Source organism: Hemiscyllium ocellatum, chromosome 4 (assembly GCF_020745735.1).
Source record: "Hemiscyllium ocellatum isolate sHemOce1 chromosome 4, sHemOce1.pat.X.cur, whole genome shotgun sequence".
In the NCBI taxonomy this organism is placed as follows: Eukaryota; Metazoa; Chordata; class Chondrichthyes; order Orectolobiformes; family Hemiscylliidae; genus Hemiscyllium; species Hemiscyllium ocellatum.
This window is the reverse complement of record NC_083404.1, coordinates 11,733,463-11,755,397: the sequence shown is the minus strand read 5'-3', so window position 1 is coordinate 11,755,397 and position 21,935 is coordinate 11,733,463. Positions and strand designations below refer to the sequence as shown.

The window sequence follows — 21,935 nt, the reverse complement described above, 5'->3', positions numbered from 1 at the left end:
TGAATTCCACAGGCCCACCACTCTGGCTGAAGAAATGTCTTATTTCCATTCTAAATTGACCCTCTCTAATTCTAAGGCTGTACCCACGGGTCCTAGTATCCCCGCCTGATGGAAACAAATTCCCAGCGTCCACACTTTCTAAGCTATGCATTATCTTGTAAGTTTCTATTAGATCTACTCTCAATCTTCTAAACTCTAATGAATACAATCCCAGGATCCTCAGCCAATCATTTTATGTTAGGCTTATCATTCCAGGGATCATCCATGTGAATCTCCACTGGACATGCTCCAGTGCTAGTATGTCCTTCCTGAGGTATGGGGCCCAAAACTGGACACAGTATTCCAAATGGGGCCTAACCAGAGCTTTATAAAGTTTCAGTAGCACATTGCTGCTTTTATATCCAACCCTCTTGAGATAAATAACAACATTACATTTTCTTTTAACCACAGACTCAACCTGCAAGTCAGCTTTTAGAGAATCCTGGACTAGCACTCCCAGATCCCTTTGTACTTTGGCTTTATGAATTTTCTTACTATTCAGAGAATAGTCCATGCCTGTATTCTTTTTTCCAAAGTGAAAGACCTTGCATGTGCTCACATTGAATTTCATCAGCTATTTCCTGGACCACTCTCCTAAACTGTCTAAATCTTTTTGCAGCCTCTCCATCTCCTCAGAACTACCTGTCTGCCTGCTTAACTTTGTATCATCGGCGAACTTTGCCAGAATGCCCCCAGTCCCTTCATCCAGATCATTAAAATATAAAGTGAACAGCTGCGGCTCGAAAACTGAACCCTGCGAGACACCACTTATCACTAGCTGCCATTCCAAAACAGATCCTTTTATCCCTACTCTCTGCCTTCTGTCAGACAGCAAGTCCTCAATCATGCCAGTAGCCCACCTTAAACACCGTGTACCCTCACCTTACTCAGCAGCCTCCCATGAGGAACCTTATCAAAGGTATTTTGGAAATCTAGATAGATAATATCCACTGGGTTTTCCTGGTCTAACCTACTTGTTACCTCTTCAAAGAATTCTAACAAGTTTGTCAGGCATAGCCTCCCCTTACTAAATCCATGCTGACTTGTTCTAATCCAACCCTGCACTTCCAAGAATTTAGAAATCTCATCCTTAACAATGGATTCTAGAATTTTATCTACAACCAAGGTTAGGCTAATCAGCCTATAATTTTCCATCTTCTGTCTTGATCTTTTCTTGAATAAGGGGGTTACAACAGTGATTTTCCAATCATCTAAGACCTTCCCTGACTCCAGTGATTTTTGAAAGATTACAATCAATGCCTCCGTTATTTCCTCAGCCACTTCCCTCAGAACTCTAGGACGTAGCCCATCCAGGCCAGAAGATTTATCAATTTTTAGACCTTTTAACTTTTCTAGCACTTTCTCTTTTGTAATGGCTACCATACTCAACTCTACCCTTGACTCTCCTGAATTGTTAGGATATTACTCATGACTGACACAAAGTATTTATTAAGTCCTTCAGCTAGTTCCTTATCTACGATCACAAGCCTCAGCATCAATTTGGTGCAGCCCAATTTCTACTGCCTCTCGTTTTTTTCTTAAGTATTGAAAGAAACTTTTACTATCATTTCTAATATTACTGGCTAGCTTACCTTCATATTTGATCCTATCCTTCCTTATTTCTGTCTTTGTTATCCTGTATTTGTTTTTGTAGTCTTCCCAATTTTCTGATTTCCCAGTGCTCTTGACCGCTTTATAGGCTCTCTTTTTCTATGATACATTTCCTGACTTCCTTTGTCAGCCATTGTGTCTAATCCTCCTCAACTCCCACCCCCGGATAATCTTTCTATTCTTTGGGATGAGCCTCTATACTGTGTCCTCAATTACACCCAGAAACTCCTGCCAGTGTTGCTCTACTGTCTTCCCAGCCTGGTTCTGCTTTCAGACGATTTTCATCAGTTCCTCTCTCATGCCCCTGTAATTACCTTTATTTAACTGTGACACCATTACATCCAATTTTGCCTCCTCTCTTTCAAACTGCAGACTGACCTCTACCATATTGTGATCGCTGCCTCTTTAAGTGTTCCCTTACTTTAAGATCTTTTATAAAGTCTGGCTCATTATATGGCACTAAGTCCAGAATAGACTGTTCCCTTGTCAGCTCCATCACAAGCTGTTCCAAAAAGCCACCCTGTAAGTGAGTTTTGAGAAGATTTGTAGATCAGGCTGAGGTTCTGTACATAGGTTTGCTCACTGAGCAGGAGTAGCAGTTAAAGAGGTTACACTATTAAGGGACACAGAATCTTCCAAGTCTGTAATGCTGAAGAATGAGGAGATGCATACTCCTGAGGATCTATTGCCAGAAAAGGTACTGGTAACAAGAATTCATGGTGAGACAAAAAGTGCTCAATTATGTAAGGTGCTGCTTATAGAGTCCAGAGAAGAGTGGAGAATGTGTGGTAGGAGTACTAGATAAACTCTCAGCTCCAGGAAAAAAATGTCCTTGCAAATGAAATAGCTGATTCACCGGTAGGCATGCTGCCTACTCTAGTTGAAAGCCAGTGGAGACACAGGCAACTGAAGAAGTGCAGGATGTTTATCCAGGAATTTTCCCAGATTGTGTGATCACAAGATCACAGAGGCACAAGTTGAAGCAAGAGAGTTCAAAAGGCACAAATAAGGAAGCTGACATGGCTTTATCCAAGATTTTTTAAAAATCAGATAAGGAGGCAGAGAAGGAGCAAATAGGTAAACATACATGTATCAATCAGCTCTGCTAAGCTGATTGAATTACAGCAGAAAGATGAGAACTTAAAACAGTTGTATCAAAAGATATTTACAGAGAGTGAATGCATCCCTGTGCGGTATTACTTAACAAATGATGTCTTAATGAGAAAATGGAGACCATCACACATCCAAGCAGATGAGAAATGGGCAGACATTCATCAAATTGTATTGCCAGTAGGGCATAGAAAGGAGGTGCTGTGAGTGGCGCATGAGCTACCACCTGGGGGTCATTTTAAGGGTGTGGAAAACACAGGGTAAAATATAAAGACACTTTTACTGGTCTGGACTACATAAGGACAGAGTTGAATTTTGCCAGACATGTCATACATGTCAGCTAATCAGAAAACCACAGGCAGTAATAAAACCTGCACCTTTCACAAGAGTCTTTATTGATTGCATAAGTCCCCTACTTCAAACAAAAAGTGGAAATAAGTATTTATTCATAATAATGGATATGTCAACTAGATTTCCAGAGGTAATACCATTATGCAACATCACACCTAAAAGGGTAGTAGAAGAATTACTTAATTTTTTTTACTAGATACAGACTACCACTAGAGATCCAGTCAGATCAAGATCAAGGATCTAACTTCACATCCAAACTATTCAAGGAGGTTATGGATAACTTGGGAATTAAGTAATTCAAATCTACCAGAAACAGGGAGTGCTAGAGAAATGGCATCAAACACTACAGACCATGTTGAGGGCTTATGGTCAGGATTATCCAGATGATTGGGATAAGGGAGTTCCGTTTGTACTTTTTGCGATCACACATGCACCAAATGAATTGACCAAATTCAGTCTATTGAATTAATTTTGGGGCATGGAGTAAGAGGACCGTTAGAATTGAGCAAGGAGAAATTAAGTGAGAATTCAGAGACCAACCATTTGGGTTGTGTGTCAAATCTTAGAGAACAATTAAATAGAGCTGGAGAGTTGGCTAGACAGCTTTTAAAAGTATCACAGCATACAATGAAACAGGAAGCGGATAAGAAATCACAAACTCACAATTTTGCAAATGAGATAAGGTATTGGTGTTACTTCCAGTAACAGGTGAGTCTTTAAAGGCAAGATTTAGTGGACTGTATCAAATTGAGAAGAAATTGTGTGAGGTGAACTACTTGAGAAGGACTCCAGACAGGAAGAAATCTCAGAGTATGTCATGTGAATATGCTCAAAAGGTATTTTGATAGGGAAGGAAAACAAGACAAGAAGGTGTTAATAATTACTGCACAGAAGGAAGAACCAAATTCAGACGATTCTGATTTGGACATTCTCAAATCAAACTGGACAATGAGGAAGTTGTCAAAAATTGGGATAAATTGTTGAGTTACCTTCCACAAGAAAATCAAAATGACCTGAAAGAGTTATTACTATAACATGGGGAGGAGATATGTGGAAATAAACTGGGAAGTACTAACCTAATTGTGCAAGATGTAGATACAGGAAATGCTGTTCTGATTAAGCAACATCCTTACTGGCATAACCCTCTAAAGTTGGCACAGGTTCAGAAGGCAATTGAGCGCATGCTCCAAGATGGCAGAATCAAAGTGAGTTACACTGACTGGAGCTCACCTGTAGTCATGGTGCCAAAGCCAGATGGTACCCACTGGTTATGTGTGGACTATCGCAAAGTCAACGCCGTTACAAAGACTGACATGCACCAAATGAATTGATCAAATTCAGTCCATTGAATTAATGGGTGGAGGACTGTGTTGAAAAGGTGGGACAAGCAACTTACATTTCTAAGTTGGACTTGCTCATAGGCTACTGGCAAGTATCTCTCAGAGACAGCAATGGCAATTTCAGCTTTCGTAACTCCAAATGGATTATATCAGATCAAAGTCATGCCATTTGCTACGAAAAAACACTCCAGCCACTTTTCAGAGACTGATTAATAAGGTCATTGCTGGAAAACCCAATTATGTGGTGTATATAAATGACCTGGTGATTTTTAGTCACTCATGGAAGGAACATTTACAGCATTTATTGGATTTGTTCAATCCACTTCGTAAGGCAGGCTTGGTGTAAACCTAGCTAAAAGTGATTTTGCCAAAGCCGGGGCCATCTTATTGGACATGGACAAATGGCCCCATGGGATGCAAAAATGAAAGTAATGGGGAATTTCCCTCACTGTCGATAAAAAAAGCGATATAACAGATCCTGGGATTGAGTGGATTTTACCGCAAGTTTGTGCCGAACTTTAGCAGTATAGCTGCTCCATTCACTGAATTGTTAAAAAAGGGCAAGATGTCTCAGTGAACAGAGGACTGTTAAAAGGCATCTGACAGCCTAAAAACTGTTTTAACCACTGCCCCAGTATTAGCTTCCCCGGATTACACGAAGTCTTTCAAGGTGGCTTTTGATGCCAGTGATGTGGGTGTCAGTGCAGTACAGAAGGATGACGAGGGAATAGAAAGACCCATCGGGTATTTTTCCAAAAAGTTGAACATTCATCAACAAAAATATTCAACGGTGGAGAAAAAGACTTTGAGCTTGGTGTTAGCATTTCAACATTTCAGTATTTATATTACCAGCAATGCACCGGAGACAATCCTATACACTGATCATAACCCATTGACATTTGTGGAAAAATTTTAAGGACAAAAATGCCAGACTGTTTAGATGAAGCTTGTTATTGCAGCCATTCAATTTGACAACTGTACATGTGGCAAATTGTGAAAACATGGTTACCGATGGTTTATCGAGATTTGAATGAGACATGGAGAAATTTGGTGGCAGGTGTGCCACGGCCTGAATTTGCATGTGGTTATGCATGTTTACAATTAGCATAGTATATTTGTGTGTTTATACTACTAACCGGGTTTTGAATTGTTTTAATAATGAAGCCATCTTTTGGTATTGATGGTTTTTTTTTCTTAAGGAGGAACTTGTCACAAAGTTGGTCTTTTTTTTCTAAAAGCTGTTCCTTTTCTCAAGGATACAGTGTCCTTGATTTTTTTCCAGAGGGATAATAAAATGCTCCCGGTGCATGGGAAATAGAGACTCACTAACTTGATTGTGACTTCTTCAAAAAAAATTGACGAAGGCAAGCAGTGGACGTTGTCCATATGGATTTCAGCAACGGGTTCCACATGGTTCCGCATGACAGACTTGGAGATATGAATGAGATTGTCAGAAAGATATCTGATCTCTGCATCAGAAGCGGTCTCTTTTCTCTAGCAGTACAAAGCACTTTAAGCTTGATGATAACTAGTTTGTTCCTCTTGCCAATTTTTATAAGCTGTGGCTCTTAAACAATAAGTCAGAAACTTTAGAAGTATGAACCACATACCCTGTAACGTCTACAAACAATTTTAAAAATCTGGAGAAAAAGAATCAAAAACCAGCAGAACCTCACAAGCCTATGACCAGGGACCATTGAATCGCCTCCCATACACCCTTTTTTCTTTAATGTCAAGTTGTTTGTATATGTACATTTAGTTCATAATTATTTACGTTCATCTAGAGTCTATTCATTTGTCACAAATAGTAATTAAGAACAGAAACCTGGTCCAGGTATTTTTTTCAAGCTGGGTATGAAAAACAGGTGAACTGGGGAATTCTGAGAACTTTAATAAATCTTTAACTTTTTGAGGACTCCAGGATTAGCAGGGTTTGATTTACAGCTCATTACCCAAGTGAGGTATAATAATTATAGAGTGACAATTCCCAAGCAATTTTAGGGTTAACTCAGAATCTTACAAAAATTTAAACTCTCATTAGTTTAAAGCCTGATTTAAAGTCTACCTATTTATGTCACTACTAGTCTCAACTGGTTTAAATGGAGTTTCAGCCTAAAAAGTGCCTATGCCAGAGTCATGGCCACCTTCAGTGTGACTACCAGCAAATGGCCTCCAAAGCAATTGAAGTTAATCTTTCCTGGCAACAGTATCACAAAGATTTCACTGTCAGTACATAAATGCAGTCCAAAAAGGTACTAAAGTTCTAACAGCTGTAAGTAGTTGTGTTTTCCTGTATACTAATACCATTGAGTAAAGTTTTCTCTGTTCTCGCCTTTGTGGACAGTTGATTCAGCCAATTTCAGAGCCACAGCAGCACCAAGCTTCCTCACCCACCTTGCTTTCAAAGCTACAGCTGGTGCTCCTCTCTCTTTCTTTCTCACTGAAAGTTATCCCAAACTGTTGGTGCTATACCAACTGCTGCTTCTAACTATTTAGAAACAAGCTTAAATTTTTAAACCTCCTGACCTACCCTTATCTACCTGTAGAATTACTTCTACAAGTACATAGAATGCGAATTTGAAATAAACATATATTTAGAATTTATAATTGCCTCAACAAGATAACTGAATTAAACAAGTGGGTGAGCTCCCATCTTAATTCCTGCTCGCCTCCCCCAAAATGGTGTCATGAGGTCAGGATTCTGATCCAACATAGTGACTTTAGAAAATCACTGGAAATGTCAGAGCTGGAGTGTTGTATTGAATTCTCACCACTACAATTTAGAAGGAATGTCAAGGCCTTAGAGGATAAAAAGGAGATTTACTAAAATGGTACTAAAAATAAAGACTTTCAGTCATGAGAAAAGGAACAGCTAGTATTGTTCTTATGACAGAGAAAGTAAAAGGTGAGATTGCAGTATTTAAATCATGAAGAATTTTGATAAGACTGAAGAAGAAGAAATTTCACTGGTTGAAGAATTAGTAACCAGTGGACACATATTTAAGCTCAAAGGTAGTGGAAACAGATTCAATGATCTCTTTCTAAAGGGAAATGGATAGTAGAAAGTTGTGATTTTTAGGCCAGCAGGAGTATTTACTGTATTATGAGAAACTGAAAATTGTTCTTGAAGCTTGTGTGTAGTGGTGGTGGCATCCGTAATCTCATGAGACCATGGATCTGTGCCTGGCAAGCCTTGCTTCAATCTTTGTTGGTAAAACAGCGTCTGTCATGGCTGTAGAGGCCCAAACGGAAGTGGCAGTCTCGGCTGCAGTGACTGCACTTGAAGGCGCTGTCCTCGGGTGTTGTCCTGGTGCTGTTTTATCAGTGGGTGCTCTTTTCTTCAGCAGCAAGCCTCAGCTTCTCTTCTCTTTTCAGACCTCTGTGTAATTCCAGCCTCCAGCGAGAGCAATCGCTTGAAACGTCCTCCCACCTCTCGACACTCAGTTCAGTGACTTCACGTCTCTATTGCAGACATCTTTGAAACCAAGAAGGGGCCACCCCTGTGCTCTCTTGCTGGAGGGCAGTTCCCCGTACAGTAGGTCTTTCGGGAGCCTCCTGTCTGACATGCAGCGTACGTGGTCCAGTCAGCTGAGACTGTGTTTTTGGAGCAGGGTGAAGAGGCAGGATATCTGGATGCGAGCCAGTGTGAAGTAATTGTCTGATATTATTCACAGATATGTAATGTTCTAATAATGTTTCTTTGTGTTTGGAAAATCAGACAGAACGTAGATGGAGGAGATATTGACAGACGAGAGAAAAATCAGAGGATAGCAATTTAATGCGACTGGTGAAAGAAGCAATAGTGACATGTGGGAAAAAATACACAGCACCTTGTTAGATTTGGAATGCAGTGCCTGTGGTGTCATGGAGTCAGATTCAATCAAGGTGTTCAAAATAGAATTAGGTAATTTTGTGAAGAGAAAAATGGCAAGTATCTGGCTAACAGACAGGGAAGTGAAACAGTGTACCATGTTCTTGCACAGTGTAACCACAGACATGACTGGCCATATTACCACTTTAGGTTCTGTCATATCTATATAAATGTGCATGCATCCAAAAATGTGAGCTGTGTGTTTATATTTATATACATGTGACTGAATAAAATATACAGTGACAAACCTGAACAGAGTTACAAATCTTACAACAGCAGGTTATACTCCAACAGGTTTAATTGGAAGTACTAGCTTTCAGAGCGCCGCTCCTTCGTAAGGTGGTTGTCCACCTGATGGTTGACCAACCATCAGTTGGACTATAACCTGGTGTTGTGTGATTTGTAACTTTGTACACCCCAGTCCAACACCGGCATCTCCAAATCAAATCTGAATCGGATAGCCATAGCCGTTATCTCACAGGATGACTTGCACATTGAGCAAATGGCTTAGGTTATATTTAAAATGTTGCTGATAACTCTAGGAATCCCAACGCATGTATGGCCCAATAGTAGGTTTGTGGTAGACAGCAATAGAGGGGTCCTGGCGGATTATACATAGTGTGCATCTCAGGAAAGGGAGCTCATTTGACTATGAATTTGAGTTCAAATAAAGTCCAGTGAAATGACAGGCTTTTATAATATTTGGTTTTGACCATATATTAAAAATTGGCGTAAATCTTAACCAATGTGGGCAATTCATAGTTTATGAAAACAATAGGCATCAACTCGTGTCACGTTTGATATCTGTTTTTTTTTTAATCAGTGCTATGTCTAATTAATGCTTTTTAAAGGTAATACAATCATTTTCCTAGGTATAAAAAAAACTCAGTTTTAAATTTAGGAGATTTTATCTTTACTTCTCTCTAAAATTTACAGAAAAGTTACCCATTGACAGTTTCTTTAAAAAAGTAGGACTTTTATCAATTTCTCAGTGATATCCAGAATACCAGTGCTTGGCAATCAATTTTTACAATGTTCATTTTAGGAAATGTCATGAAAACAAATAAATTCAGTCCCATATCTCCACACATTTCAATCTTTTAATGAAGATAATTTACAATACTTTTAAATTTAAAAAATCAAGAATTCTTAATGGACAATATTATATAGTTGGAAACTTGATGCAACACTTTCCAAAAAACAGCAAAAATTAAATTATGACATTATTATTCTTTGATTCCAAAGTAAAGTGCCTTAAAAATTAATATTTTCTATTCCATAGAATACCTTATTTTGGCAGAAATTCCTTTTGCTTTTACTTGCCACTGTACAGTATTTTGAAAACAAAAATACATGCAATGTATTAGCAGTCGTGTTATGTGTTCATCATTTGGCTGCCTTCACTAATTTAGCAAACAAACCATCATTGTGTTGCAGGGTCTGTGGGTCTCCATCTTCTACAATCCTTCCTTGTTCCATAACTAGAACTCTCTCGCAATCCATAATAGTACGTATACGATGAGCAATAATAAGCACTGTACTGTTTGTGAATGCCGTATGAATAACCTAGAGAAGAAACCAAATGCACAAGCTACATGAAATATTTGCTTTCCTATGCTGAGCATCAATCTAAGCAGAGTTACTTGACGCTACCACAGATGTTCTTCAGTATGTATTCTTGATCTATATAATAGTCAATTACTTTATCACTAATTTATTTTTCTGAAAAATGGCTAAACTGTAATCAGTCTTTCCATTTTACTTGAAGACTAGGCAAGGAAGAGAATGGCAGGAATAATATTCTTAAAATGTGTACTTGTTTTGGAACTAGAATCATTGATCATGGATTATTTTCTAGTAATCAAATGCTTGATATAACTCAATAAAACAATATATCCTAATTGATTCCATATTAAATTACAGAAAGGTTTTAGCCAATATCCACTACTACAAACAAAAATATCTTACTGAAACAAAATGAACCATTTTCATGACTACAATGTTAAATGTTACTGTTATTTGGTCTTAATTCCATGTATACATATTTACAGGGTACTTGCCTGTGCTTTTTTAAAACATGTTACAACTAGAACATTTTCCAATCCAAGCAAAAGATCCCCACTTGAAACACTCACTGTTTCTCTCTAAACAGATATTGCCTGATCTGTTGAGCATTTCTACTTATATTATATTATATTATATTATGTGTTGTTACCCAAAACATATGCACATTTTCAGAGTAAATGTTGCATAGATCTTGCATTATTAGGTAAATGAAGAACAAAAACAAAAGCATCAGCACGCACTGGTGACTTAAATTACTGCAAAACCTATTCGCTATAAACTACATCTACAACACAACATAGACATCAAATTGGAAGAAAGCAAGGACTGCAGATCAGAGTCAAAAAGTGTGGCGCTGGAAAAGCACAGCTGGTCAGGCAGCATTCGAGGAGCTGCAGAGTCGACATTTCAAGCATAAACTCTTCATCAGGAATAAGAAACTGGAAGTTTATTAGGTAATTAACAGAATTTTGCAACAAAAAAATTTTTAAAAAATAACATCCAGTCATAACTAACTTGGCTTTACGAAATTGCATGCAATATTTAATTTTTTTCTTACAGTTTGAAAAGCTGCATCAGTTTCCATATCAACAGATGCTGTTGCTTCATCCATAACAGTAATTTTTGATTTCTTGATAAGGGCTCTAGCAATGCAGAAAAGTTGTCTCTGACCCAAGCTGAAGTTTTCACTCCCTTCTGTCATAAGGGTATTCAGTCCCTCTGGGAGCTCACTCACCTAATAAAAGAAAGCACTTAATGAAACAAAACTCAGCAATAGTTAATCATTTCAAAAATGATATTGTATTGTGCTGTCAGTGTTGGTGGTCAGAATTTTGTTCTAACTGAAACATAAACCAATATAGTCTTTGAATAGTTATTTTATTTACTACTTCTCAGGCTGTTTTCAAACATCTTTAAAGAAGTTATTTCACTTAAACATTTAGGTATCAAAGCACAACAGCTTATTGTATTTATTTTTTCCTGATACAATGGATTGGCCGTGATACAATTGATTGGATAACATAAATGAAGTAGTGAATCCATTGTCAATTGTCAGAAAAATACCCATCTGGTTTATTAATATCCTTAAGGAAGGAAACTGCAATCTCTTACCTGATCTGGCCTACACATGATTCCAGACCCAAGCAATATGGTTAACTCTTAAATGCCCTCTAGAAGGGGCAATAAATGCTGGCCTAGTCAGTAACACGCACATTCCATTAATGAATTTATAAAAATCTGATGTCTACGTCACAACTTGTAATAGGCAGATAGAAATTGCACTGATGTCATTGTAAGACTGCTTTACCTGTAATTTGCTATGCAGTGAACACAATAATGGCTGAATTTATCATTTGTAATTAATAATGCTAATCTAATATCCTGAATATATTGTCTAAAGGGATATGGTCAGGTAATGGCAATGTCACTTGATTAATAATAGTCCAGAGCCCAGATTAATGCTATGGGGACAAAGGGTTTAAATCCCAACAGGCAGCTGATGTTGTTTAGATTTAATTAATAAATATGGAACAGAAAGCTCATCAGTAGTAATGGTGACCACAAAACTATTGGTCATCTATTGTTGTAAAGAAAACCATCTGATTCCAGTCAGCCTGACATCATTCCAGATCTCCAGCAATGTGGTTCACTCTTATCTCCCGTTTGCAATGGTTAATCAGGGCATTTGATTCAAGAGCGATTAGGGATGAGCAACAAATGCTAATGTTCACATTGACAAATACAAGATTTCTGTTTTGTTACATCTTCTCATGAAGAACTTATGCCTCAATTATTTTTGTATCCATGCCTGTAAATATTATTTTCACATTTTGTTAAATGCAGTTTACTGAGTTTTGAGAAGATTTGTAGCTCAGGTTGAGGTTTTGGATGTAGGTTTGCTCGCTGAGCTGAAAGGTTCGTTTCCAGATGTTTTGTTACCTAACTAGGTCATATCTTCAGCAGACTTCACGCGAAGCAATGCTGAAAATTCCTGCTTTCTATTTATATGTTTGGGTTTCTTTGGGTTGGTGATATCATTTCCTGTGGTGAAGTCAATTTCTGTTCCTTTTCTCAGGGGGTGGCAGATTGGGTCTAACTCGATGTGTTTGTTGATAGAGTTCCAGTTGGAATGCCATGCTTCTAGGAATTCTCGTGCATGTCTTTGTTTGGCTTGTCCTAGGATGGATGTATTGTCCCAGTCGAAGTGGTGTCCTTTCTCATCCGTATGTGAGAATACTAGTGAGAAAGGGTCATGGCTTTTTGTGGCAAGTTGGTGTTCGTGTATCCTGGTGGCCAAGGTTCATGATGCCAAGGAGTCCGAGTGGTCTGGCATCATAGTAGCCCACAAACCCACCAACACACTAAAACAGCAGCTAATGAATTTCAAAGACCCTATACAGACAATGAGCAAAACTAACGTCATTTACAAAATGGCGTGCAAGAACTGTAACAAACACTACATTGGACAAACAGGTAGAAAACTAGCCACCAGGATACATGAACACCAACTTGCCACAAAAAGCCATGACCCTCTCTCACTAGAATCCTCACATATGGATAAGGAAGGACACCACTTCGACTGGGACAATACACCCATCCTAGGACAAGCCAAACAAAGACATGCACGAGAATTCCTAGAAGCATGGCATTCCAACTGGAACTCTATCAACAAACACATCGAGTTAGACCCAATCTGCCACCCCTTGAGAAAAGGAACAGAAATTGACTTCACCACAGGAAATGACATCACCAACCCAAAACAACCCAAACATACAAATAGAAAGCAGGAATTTTCAGCATTGCTTCACATGAGGTCCGCTGAAAATGTTACCTAGTTGGGTAACGAAACGTCTGGAAATGAACTTTCCAGCTCAGCGAGCAAACCTACATCCAATACAGTTTAATTTCCTAATTTCAAGGCAACTGTGTTTGTATTTATGTGCATATTATTTTGTTTAAGTTAATTAAAGTTGAAGCTATGTATGTATTAAACCTCTATGTATGCATTACATGTGACAAAATCTGTTCAAAGGCACAAAACTTGTAGAATGGCTTTGATCCATTTGCTCACAAAGCAAGTTCACAATCCTTGCTACTTTGTTAGGGAAAATTGATAAGTGGAGACAGTTCTGCAGAAGAAGAGATAACAGAAAATAACTTGTTAAAAATCACACAACACCAGGTTATGGTCCAACAGGTTTAATTGGAAGCACACTAACTTTCGGAGCGACGCTCCTTCATCAGGTGATAGTGGAGGGCTCGATCGTAACACAGAATTTATAGCAAAAATTTAGTGTGATGTAACTGAAATTATACATTGAAAAATTGATTGTCTGTTAAGCCTTTCATCTGTTAGAATACAGTGATAGTTTCACTTCTTTCATGTGTAAATCACAAAACCTTGTTTTAAAAGTTGCATTCTCGGGTTAGCTGTTAACAATGGTGATAGCTAGACAATATGTTGAAGGTGTTGGCCCCCTGTGTTCTCTGCCTATGACCTGATGTTTAGATTGTTATCTCACTTTTTAGATTAGAATCAGAGTTTTACATAAATTCATATAGTTTTTGAGCTCAGAGTTCTACATGAATGCATGCAGTTTTTGAGCGAAGTACAATGTAACTCTGTAAGTACAAATTCACCCCACAAAATATGTGTGTGCATGTGGGTCTTTGTCTGTTTGTGTGTATGTGAGTGTGTGAGTGTGTAGTGAGTCTTAAGTCTATGAGGGAGTGCATGTGAGTGTGTAGGAGTGTGTGTGTCTATAAGGGTGTGTGTGGGTGTCTGTGTGCACGTCTGTGTGTACCTGTGTCCATGTGTATGTGAAAGTGTGTGTGTGTAGGAATATCTGTGTGTGGGTGTAGTGCAATGGTGATCACCTGTAATGTGACATGAACCCAAGGTCCCGGTTGAGGCCCACTATGAGTACCGAACTTAGCTATCAGCCTCTGCTCAGCCATGCTTCTCCAAAGCGGACTTCGGGACAGGCAGCAGAGAAAAGTGGCCAAGCAGAGGCTGATAGCTAAGTTTGGTACCCATAGGGAGGGCCTCACCCGGGACCTTGGGTTCAAGTCACATTACAGGTGATCACCATTGCACTGCGCACACACACACACACACACTCCAACACACACACAGACATAGGTACACACGGACATAGGTACACACAGATGCACACACAGACACCCACACACACCCTTATAGATGCACACACTCCCACATGCACCCCCTCACAGACTTAAGACAGTCTGCATTCACTACACACACACACACATTCTCACACTCACAACCTCCACCCCAGACAGACACACACACACACACAGACAAAGACTCACATGCACACATATATTTTGTGGGGTGAATTTGTACTTGCAGAGTTACATTGTATTTTGCTCAAAAACTGCATGAATTTATGTAAAACTTGTTATCTCACTTCTTAAGATTAGAATCAATCTAAACATCATGGCATAGAGAGAGAACACAAGGGCCAACACCTTCAACATATTGTCTAGCTATCACCATTGTTAACAGCTAACCCGAGAATGCAAGTTTAAAAAAAAGTTTTGTGATTTACACATGAAAGAAGTGAAACTATCACTGTATTCTAACAGATGAAAGGCTTAACAATCAATTTTTCAATGTATAATTTCAGTTACATCACACTGTAAATTTTTGCTATGAATTCTGTGTTACAATCAAGCCCTCCACTATCACCTGATGAAGGAGCATCGCTCCAAAAGCTAGTGTGCTTCCAATTAAACCTGTTGGATTATAACCTGGTGTTGTGTGATTTTTAACTTTGTACACCCCAGTCCAACACCGGCATCGCCAAATCATGAAAATAACCTGGATTACTACATGCAGAAACTGAAAACAGCATATGGAACCCATACTGAAAATGGCTCCTTTGTCCCAATTCTCTGACTTCCATTAGTTAGCCAATCCTCTGTCCAAGCTCATGTACCATCCTCAACACTGTGGGCTCTTGTTTCATTAAGTAGCCTAATATGTTGTACATTACCAAAAGCCTTCTGAAAATCCAAATATATCCACTGCTTCCCTTTAGCCATCCTGCTTGTTAAAGAATTGTAGTAAATGATTTCCTATCACAAAGTCACACTGACTCTGTTCAATCATATCATGTATTTCTAAATGTCCCACTATATTGATCTACTTTATAACAGACTCTAATGTTTTTTCCAAAAACAGACGTTAAGTTAATTGGTCTACAATTACTTTTCTTTGTCCCTCCCCTCTTTTAAATAAAAGGTATTGCATTGGCAGTTTTCCTATCCTCTTGGGCTTTTCTAGAACCTAAGGATTCTTAAACAAATACTGCTAGTGCACCCACTATCTCTGAAAGCTGTTTCCTCTAGGATGTATCCCATCACATCTAAAGGGGCTTATCAGGCCTTAGCTCCATTAGTTTCCCTAGCGATAATTATCTTCTCTTCACCTTTTGCCCCTTGTTTGCAATGCCATTGGTGTCTTCTATTGTGAAGACTGATGCAAAGAAGTTTTCAACTCCTCTGTCAATTCTTGGTTCCCCAATATTATTTCCTCAGTCTTATCTCTAAGGGGCTTTGATCTTCCTTTTTAAATATATATTTTTAATTCATTCACAGGATCATGGGGGGTCACTGGCTAGACCAGCATTTATTCTCCATCCCTAATTGCAACTGAGAGCCAACCCCATTGTTCTGGGTGGTGTTACATGTAGGCCAGAACTAGGTAAGGACAGCAGATTCCTTTCCTAAAGAACATTCTAAAGAACTGTTGTAGAAATATTTTTCTGATGATAAGTGTTTAATGATAACCATGAAACCATTAATTCCAGATTTTTTTTAAAAAATTGATTTCAAATCCCACCTTCTGCCATGGTAGAATTTGAACCAGGCTCCCCAGAACATCTTTTAGGTCTCTGGATTAATAGTCCAGTGATAAGACGTCCAGGTAATTGCCCTTCCTTGACAGCTCTTGCTGTCTGTCTTGTAAAATGTAAAACTTTCACAACTTGTATTTTGAATGAAACTGTCTTGTTCCCATCAGGTGTTGCATTATTGGTGATATGGCTTCCTGGACAACCAGAAAAAAAATCTCTTCTTGTCAATAAGATCTAGTTCCTTGCACATAGCAACTAGTTGCAAGTTATATTGATATAATTCATACTGTTACAGAGACTCAGGGGGACCAGACATCAGCTTCACTCCTTCGAGACCCTAAGTGGTTCTGCCCACAAGTCCATGTGACACAATCATAGTGGGTGTGCCAGTGGCATTCTTTAGAATTATGATCATGTCCAACAGCGAGCACAGTAGTTGCTGGCCCGGGCTAATGATCTGCACATTTACTCTGTCACTCTCAACAGAACGGAGAAAAGCTTAATTTTGTCAGTTCAGCGCAGCAAAAACAAAACCCTCCATGCGGACTTTTCGCAAGAAGAATAATGAACGGATATGGAGATTGGCATTCTGCTCAATGTGGTCTACTGCTATTCACCCATCCCCACATACTGCCTCCTGCTCGATCAACTCTGCTGTCAAACAGGTGCATTTGGGCCACTCCTTGGAAGATTCCCTGATGAACCCCAAAGTCAAAGGAGGTTAGCCATGAGCACCTCAGCTGTCAGAGTAGGTAAACAAGTAGACTCTCATACAGCGCGGTTGTAGCCACAGATCTAGCTTGATGAAAAAGAAGGTTTTGTTTAGTTCTACAAAGGTATTCACTTGTACAGAAGCAAAATGCTTTCAGATGTTGGAGATACCCAATTGGTCTGACATCATGGAGGGAAAAGGGATCAATGTTTCAGATTGATGACCTTACATCTGTTTCACCCATAGATGCTGCTTGACCTGTTAAGTGATTTTGTATTTATTACAGGGTATTCACTTGGGTGTTTATAACAAAATAATTGGCCTGAACAGAAAGATGGGCATCGGCCCCTGTGCTTATGCAGACCAGGCTGGTGACATCACTCCATTGTAATACAACTTACTTTGCCACGATGCACTTGCACATGTGCCGTCATTTAAACTGCTTGCTGTGACAAGTTCTCCTCAGTTAAAATGAGAGCCTCCCACAGCCATCAACACATACATGAAAAAAATCTTGGGGCAAAGTAAGTCTTTTAGGTTTTATTGAAATTCTCAAGCTTTACAGAGATTTTTTCCCCTTTTGGCGGTCAGATTACATATTGAGATTGATCGGGCGATACAGGACAGGAAATACTTTGCCAGACACACAGATAGCAGAAACCCATTAATCTGAAAGGCAATCACTCACACAAGCAGCCATGTGAAACTGACTCCTTTCCAGTCAGTATTTACAGCACCTGAAACACGGGGAAGGAGTCTCAGTAAAATCAAGGCATTATTGTTTTAAATTAACCTGCTAAGAACTCCTTTCATAGTTCAGAATTTCATATTGAAATGTTTTTAATGATCATCCCAGCAGGAGGTGAAAGATCTGTTCATTTCAGTGAACAAATGCCCAAGCACTTGACTCCACTGTACACTGTGATTATATGGGCAATGACATCTTTGTACCGGGCAACTGCCATTCCATTACCAAGCATTTTGTGTATCTAATGGCAGCGTTTATAATAAATGGAGCCTTATAACAAAATCCACTGTTGTAATGTCTTTAAAAAGATATTGAAGTAATATCTTTACTTTCAGTCTCCATTCGTATCTCTCAATTAGCTACCACTCATGATGAAAATGGTTTGCCCACAACATAGGATGAACAGTAAATGAAACAGAAATTTATTGATTGGTTGGGTGGAAGGGGAGATTAGGTTTGCATTGTTCTGCCTTCACACATCCAGATTATCTGAACTGTAACAGTAAGAGTCTGTTGTAGGGCTGTCTGGTAGATACACGAGTGGTTACACTCACGTGGAAATCAATGATTGCCTGTACCTTTGGAAAGCTGGTCACTAAAGCAAATTCAAAAGATCTCTTAATTTGACTAGTCTCAAATAACAAAATGATTGAAAGGTATTGAAAACGTGGAATTGGTGACCTAGGAGATACACAGGAGATTTGTGTGTAACAGATGGCAGAATTCTTGGAATTCACATCAGCAAATCCTTTCGGACTAACAGGGAGCAAAGGAATGCAACTTCAGCATGACAGCCACTGGCAATATTTGCCTATCTGGCTCACAATAAGGATGTTATCGTATACCTGTACCGCTGTGAAAGTCTGAGTGTCCTGAGGCACTGTTCAGAAAGCAGATCCTGTGTTGGAATTGCTGTTTATTTGGAGCTGAAGCTATGTGTCCATCTCTTCTTTGGAGCAACAGGCACTCGAGAGAGAAAAAAACTACTACTGGTGTTGCTCATTTAATTGGAGTTGGCTAAAGGTAAAAATCTGCTTAAGCTGCTTTATTACTGCAGCAAAGATTCAAGATATTGGCTATACCCTTAAGTGGTGTAAGCATACTGTCAGAACAAGTTCTGTTGGCAAAAACCTTTCAACTAGGCAAGCTTGCAGTTGTCTTGATTTAGCATTTAAAGGCTTTCTAGCCTGTCAGTTTGATTGAGCCATAGCTCCTGTTTTCTCCTCTTGTTGATCCTGGTGAGTTTCAGACAGCTCCAGAAAACATTGCACAAATCAGAATACATTGTTAAATATCTTGGAGGGGAGAAACAGTATCTAAATGCACAAATTTACCAAATAAAATTGCCAAAACAAAGCCGTCTGCAGATGACAATGAGAGAATATGGTCTAACCTGTTTGGCATCCATCCGTAAAATCCTTTTCAAATATTCCAGGTACAGAATTTTCACAAGATGGAGGTTGCCTTAACTCCATCATTTAACTTTCTGCGATTATTTGTTTTAAATCATTGCCATAATTTCCTGATGAGTTTAATATATTTACCAGCTCTCATGCTACACCAAACACTTCAGAATCATCTGCTCACTTTTACCAGGTGTCAGAATTCTGTCTTGCCAACTTTCTGCTGAGCTAACAATTTTCATGTTTTCTGTCTTCCCTTTCCCATTCTGTCAACTACTTTTTCACCCAAGTAGTACCTGGTCTCCTGGCCACACTCAGAATTTCTGTTCAGTTCTCCTGGTTGTGGCTTCAGCTGTCTTCTCAGCAGTAGCTGTTCAACATATGTAGAGCTACCTCCTAAGTGATCTGGTATAAGGAGGGACATATGTTTTTAATTATAAATGACTCATTAAACATTAACATTAATACTTTTATATTATTCTTCAACTACTATAGAGAGCTTTCCTCAAAGCTGCAGCATGTTCCTCAAGTTGTGTGTGTTAACAATGAGGCACCAACCATAGGAATGGACACATTATCAAAAACAGCCAAGCATCCTGGAGACATTTGAGTACTCTCTTTGAACAATTACAAAGTGGTACTGGGAAAGTTCTGAAAGAAGTCACTTGCTGATCCTCTCAAACTAAAAATGCTAAATGACAATCAGCCTCAGGGAGAATCCACTGAAAATATGTTCTAAGATCACAATGAAGAGTTTTAAGATTACTAACTAAACAAAAAAAAACTGTAACTGTCCCAAGTTACTGTTGTAAATATTAACTATCATGGCTGTGAAAACTTCAAGATGCCAGAGAATGGTTAGGGAAATGTTCTCTCATTAATACATAAGATACTAAGAGATATCATGGCAAGTAACAGAAGCTGCAATAGAAGCCTTCAGCCCTTAAGATTATCAGAAAATCATTGATGCACATTTGTTGACAATATTTAGGACTACAATTAACATTTCATTCTACCTATTTAAACCTATTTTTTAAAATAGGTTTTTAAAAAAGCAGCTGAGTAGAAGATCAGCAATGATCTTATTGAAAGACAAGCAGTCTTAGCGGGCAGCAAGGTGGCACAGTGGTTAGCACTGCTGCCTCACAGCGCCAGAGACATGGGTTCAATTCCCTCCTCAGGCAACTGTCTGTGTGGAGTTTGCACAATCTCCCCGTGTCTGCATGGTTTTCCTCCGGGTGCTCTGGTTTCCTGCCACAGTCCAAAAACGTGCAGGTTAGGTGAATTGGCCATGCTAAATTGCTCCTAGTGTTAGGTGCAGGGGTATGGATGGGTTGCTCTTCGGAGGGTCTGTTTCCACACTCAGTAATCTAATCTAATCTGATATTTAATAAAAAAGCAGGTTTGAGTGGATAATTGGATGGCAACTATTCCTTTGCATTCTCTTCTATAAAGATTGTAGATGAGAGTCACTCCAAACTTGAGACTAAACACTGCAGTGTAGTTCCGAGGGATGCATCCGTGGAACAGTGAAATCAACGTTTCAGGCAAAAGCCCTTCATTAGGAATACAGGCAGAGTGCCTGAATGGTGGCGAGGTAAATGAGAGGAGGGTGGGAGTGGGGAGAAAGTAGCATAGAGTACAATAGGTGAGTGGGAAAGGGGATGAAGGTGATAGGTCAGGGTGGAGGGTGAAGTGAATAGGTGGAAAAGAAGATAGGCAGGTAGGACATTTATCTCTCCACCCTTCAGGTTTTCTGCCTGTATTCCTGATGAAGGGCTTTTGCCTGAAACATCGATTTTACTGCTCCTCGGATGCTGCCTGAATTGCTGTGCTTTTCCAGCACCACTAATCCAGGATCTGATTTCCAGCATCTGCAGTCATTGTTTTCACGGAGTTCCGAGGGAGTGTTACACTATACATGATACCATTTTTCTTGCTAAACTAAGACCCCACCCATTCTCTCAGCTAAATATAAAACGGGTGGCACGGTGGCTCAGTGGTTAGCACTGCTGCCTCACAACACGAGGGATCCCCGAATTCGACTCCCGCCTTGGGCAACTGCATGTGTGGAGTTTGCACATTCTCCCCATGTCTGTATGGGTTTCCTCCAGGTGCTCTGGTTTCCTCCCACAATCCAAAGATGTGCAGGTCAGGTGAATTGGTCATGCTAAATTGCCCATTGTGTTAGGTGCATTAGTCAGGGGTAAATATACGGTAGGAGAATGGTGCTGGGTGGGTTACTCTTCGGAAGGTCAGTGTGAACTTGTTGGGCCAAATGGCCTGTTTCCTCACTGTAGGTAATCTAATCTAGTCTCATAGTATACAGGTCATTCTGATATAATGTGAGTTTTGTTCACATGAATTGGCTATAACACAATTGATGAATTGTGGGTACTGTTTAGATAATGCAAACTTTCTACTGAACAGTTATAGCAACCTTGAACTGCATGGTCTTCTGTAGAGTGATATTCTATAGCACGGGGTTGCAGAGGAACGCAGGTGTTGCGTTATGCAGAACGACCTGTAGTTGAAAGAATAGTTGGAAGCCCTGCATTCCTGTCATACTTAGTAGTGACTAATGTGGGCAATTAGTACTTGGAAGAGGAGGTGCCATAAACATTCCTATTCTCAACAATAGAGGAACCTAGCACATCTGTGCAAAAGATAAAACTAAAGCATTTTTTCATTTAATCTCTCTTGTGATGTGGATGGTATGGCAAAGCCAATATTTGTTACCTATCCCTAAGTGTCTTTGAATTGACTGGCTTGTTTGGCCATTATAGAAAGTAGTTAGGAGTTAA

The 21,935-nt window shown here is 39.3% G+C and overlaps 1 protein-coding gene across 3 annotated transcripts in view; it reads right to left on the bottom strand.

Moving 5' to 3' along the window:
- Nucleotides 1–9,512: 9,512 nt before the first annotated feature.
- Nucleotides 9,513–21,935, bottom strand: part of LOC132811042 (ATP-binding cassette sub-family C member 9-like) — a 141,134-nt gene continuing 128,711 nt past the window's right edge. For all 3 annotated transcript variants that reach the window (XM_060822753.1, XM_060822754.1, XM_060822755.1), the window contains exons 30-31: nucleotides 10,946–11,122; nucleotides 9,513–9,888 (exon numbers count right to left, since the gene is read on the bottom strand). In XM_060822753.1, the coding sequence (XP_060678736.1) occupies nucleotides 9,709–9,888; nucleotides 10,946–11,122 (357 nt within the window). In that variant the 3' untranslated portion in view covers nucleotides 9,513–9,708. The remainder of the gene's footprint in view (nucleotides 9,889–10,945; nucleotides 11,123–21,935) is intronic.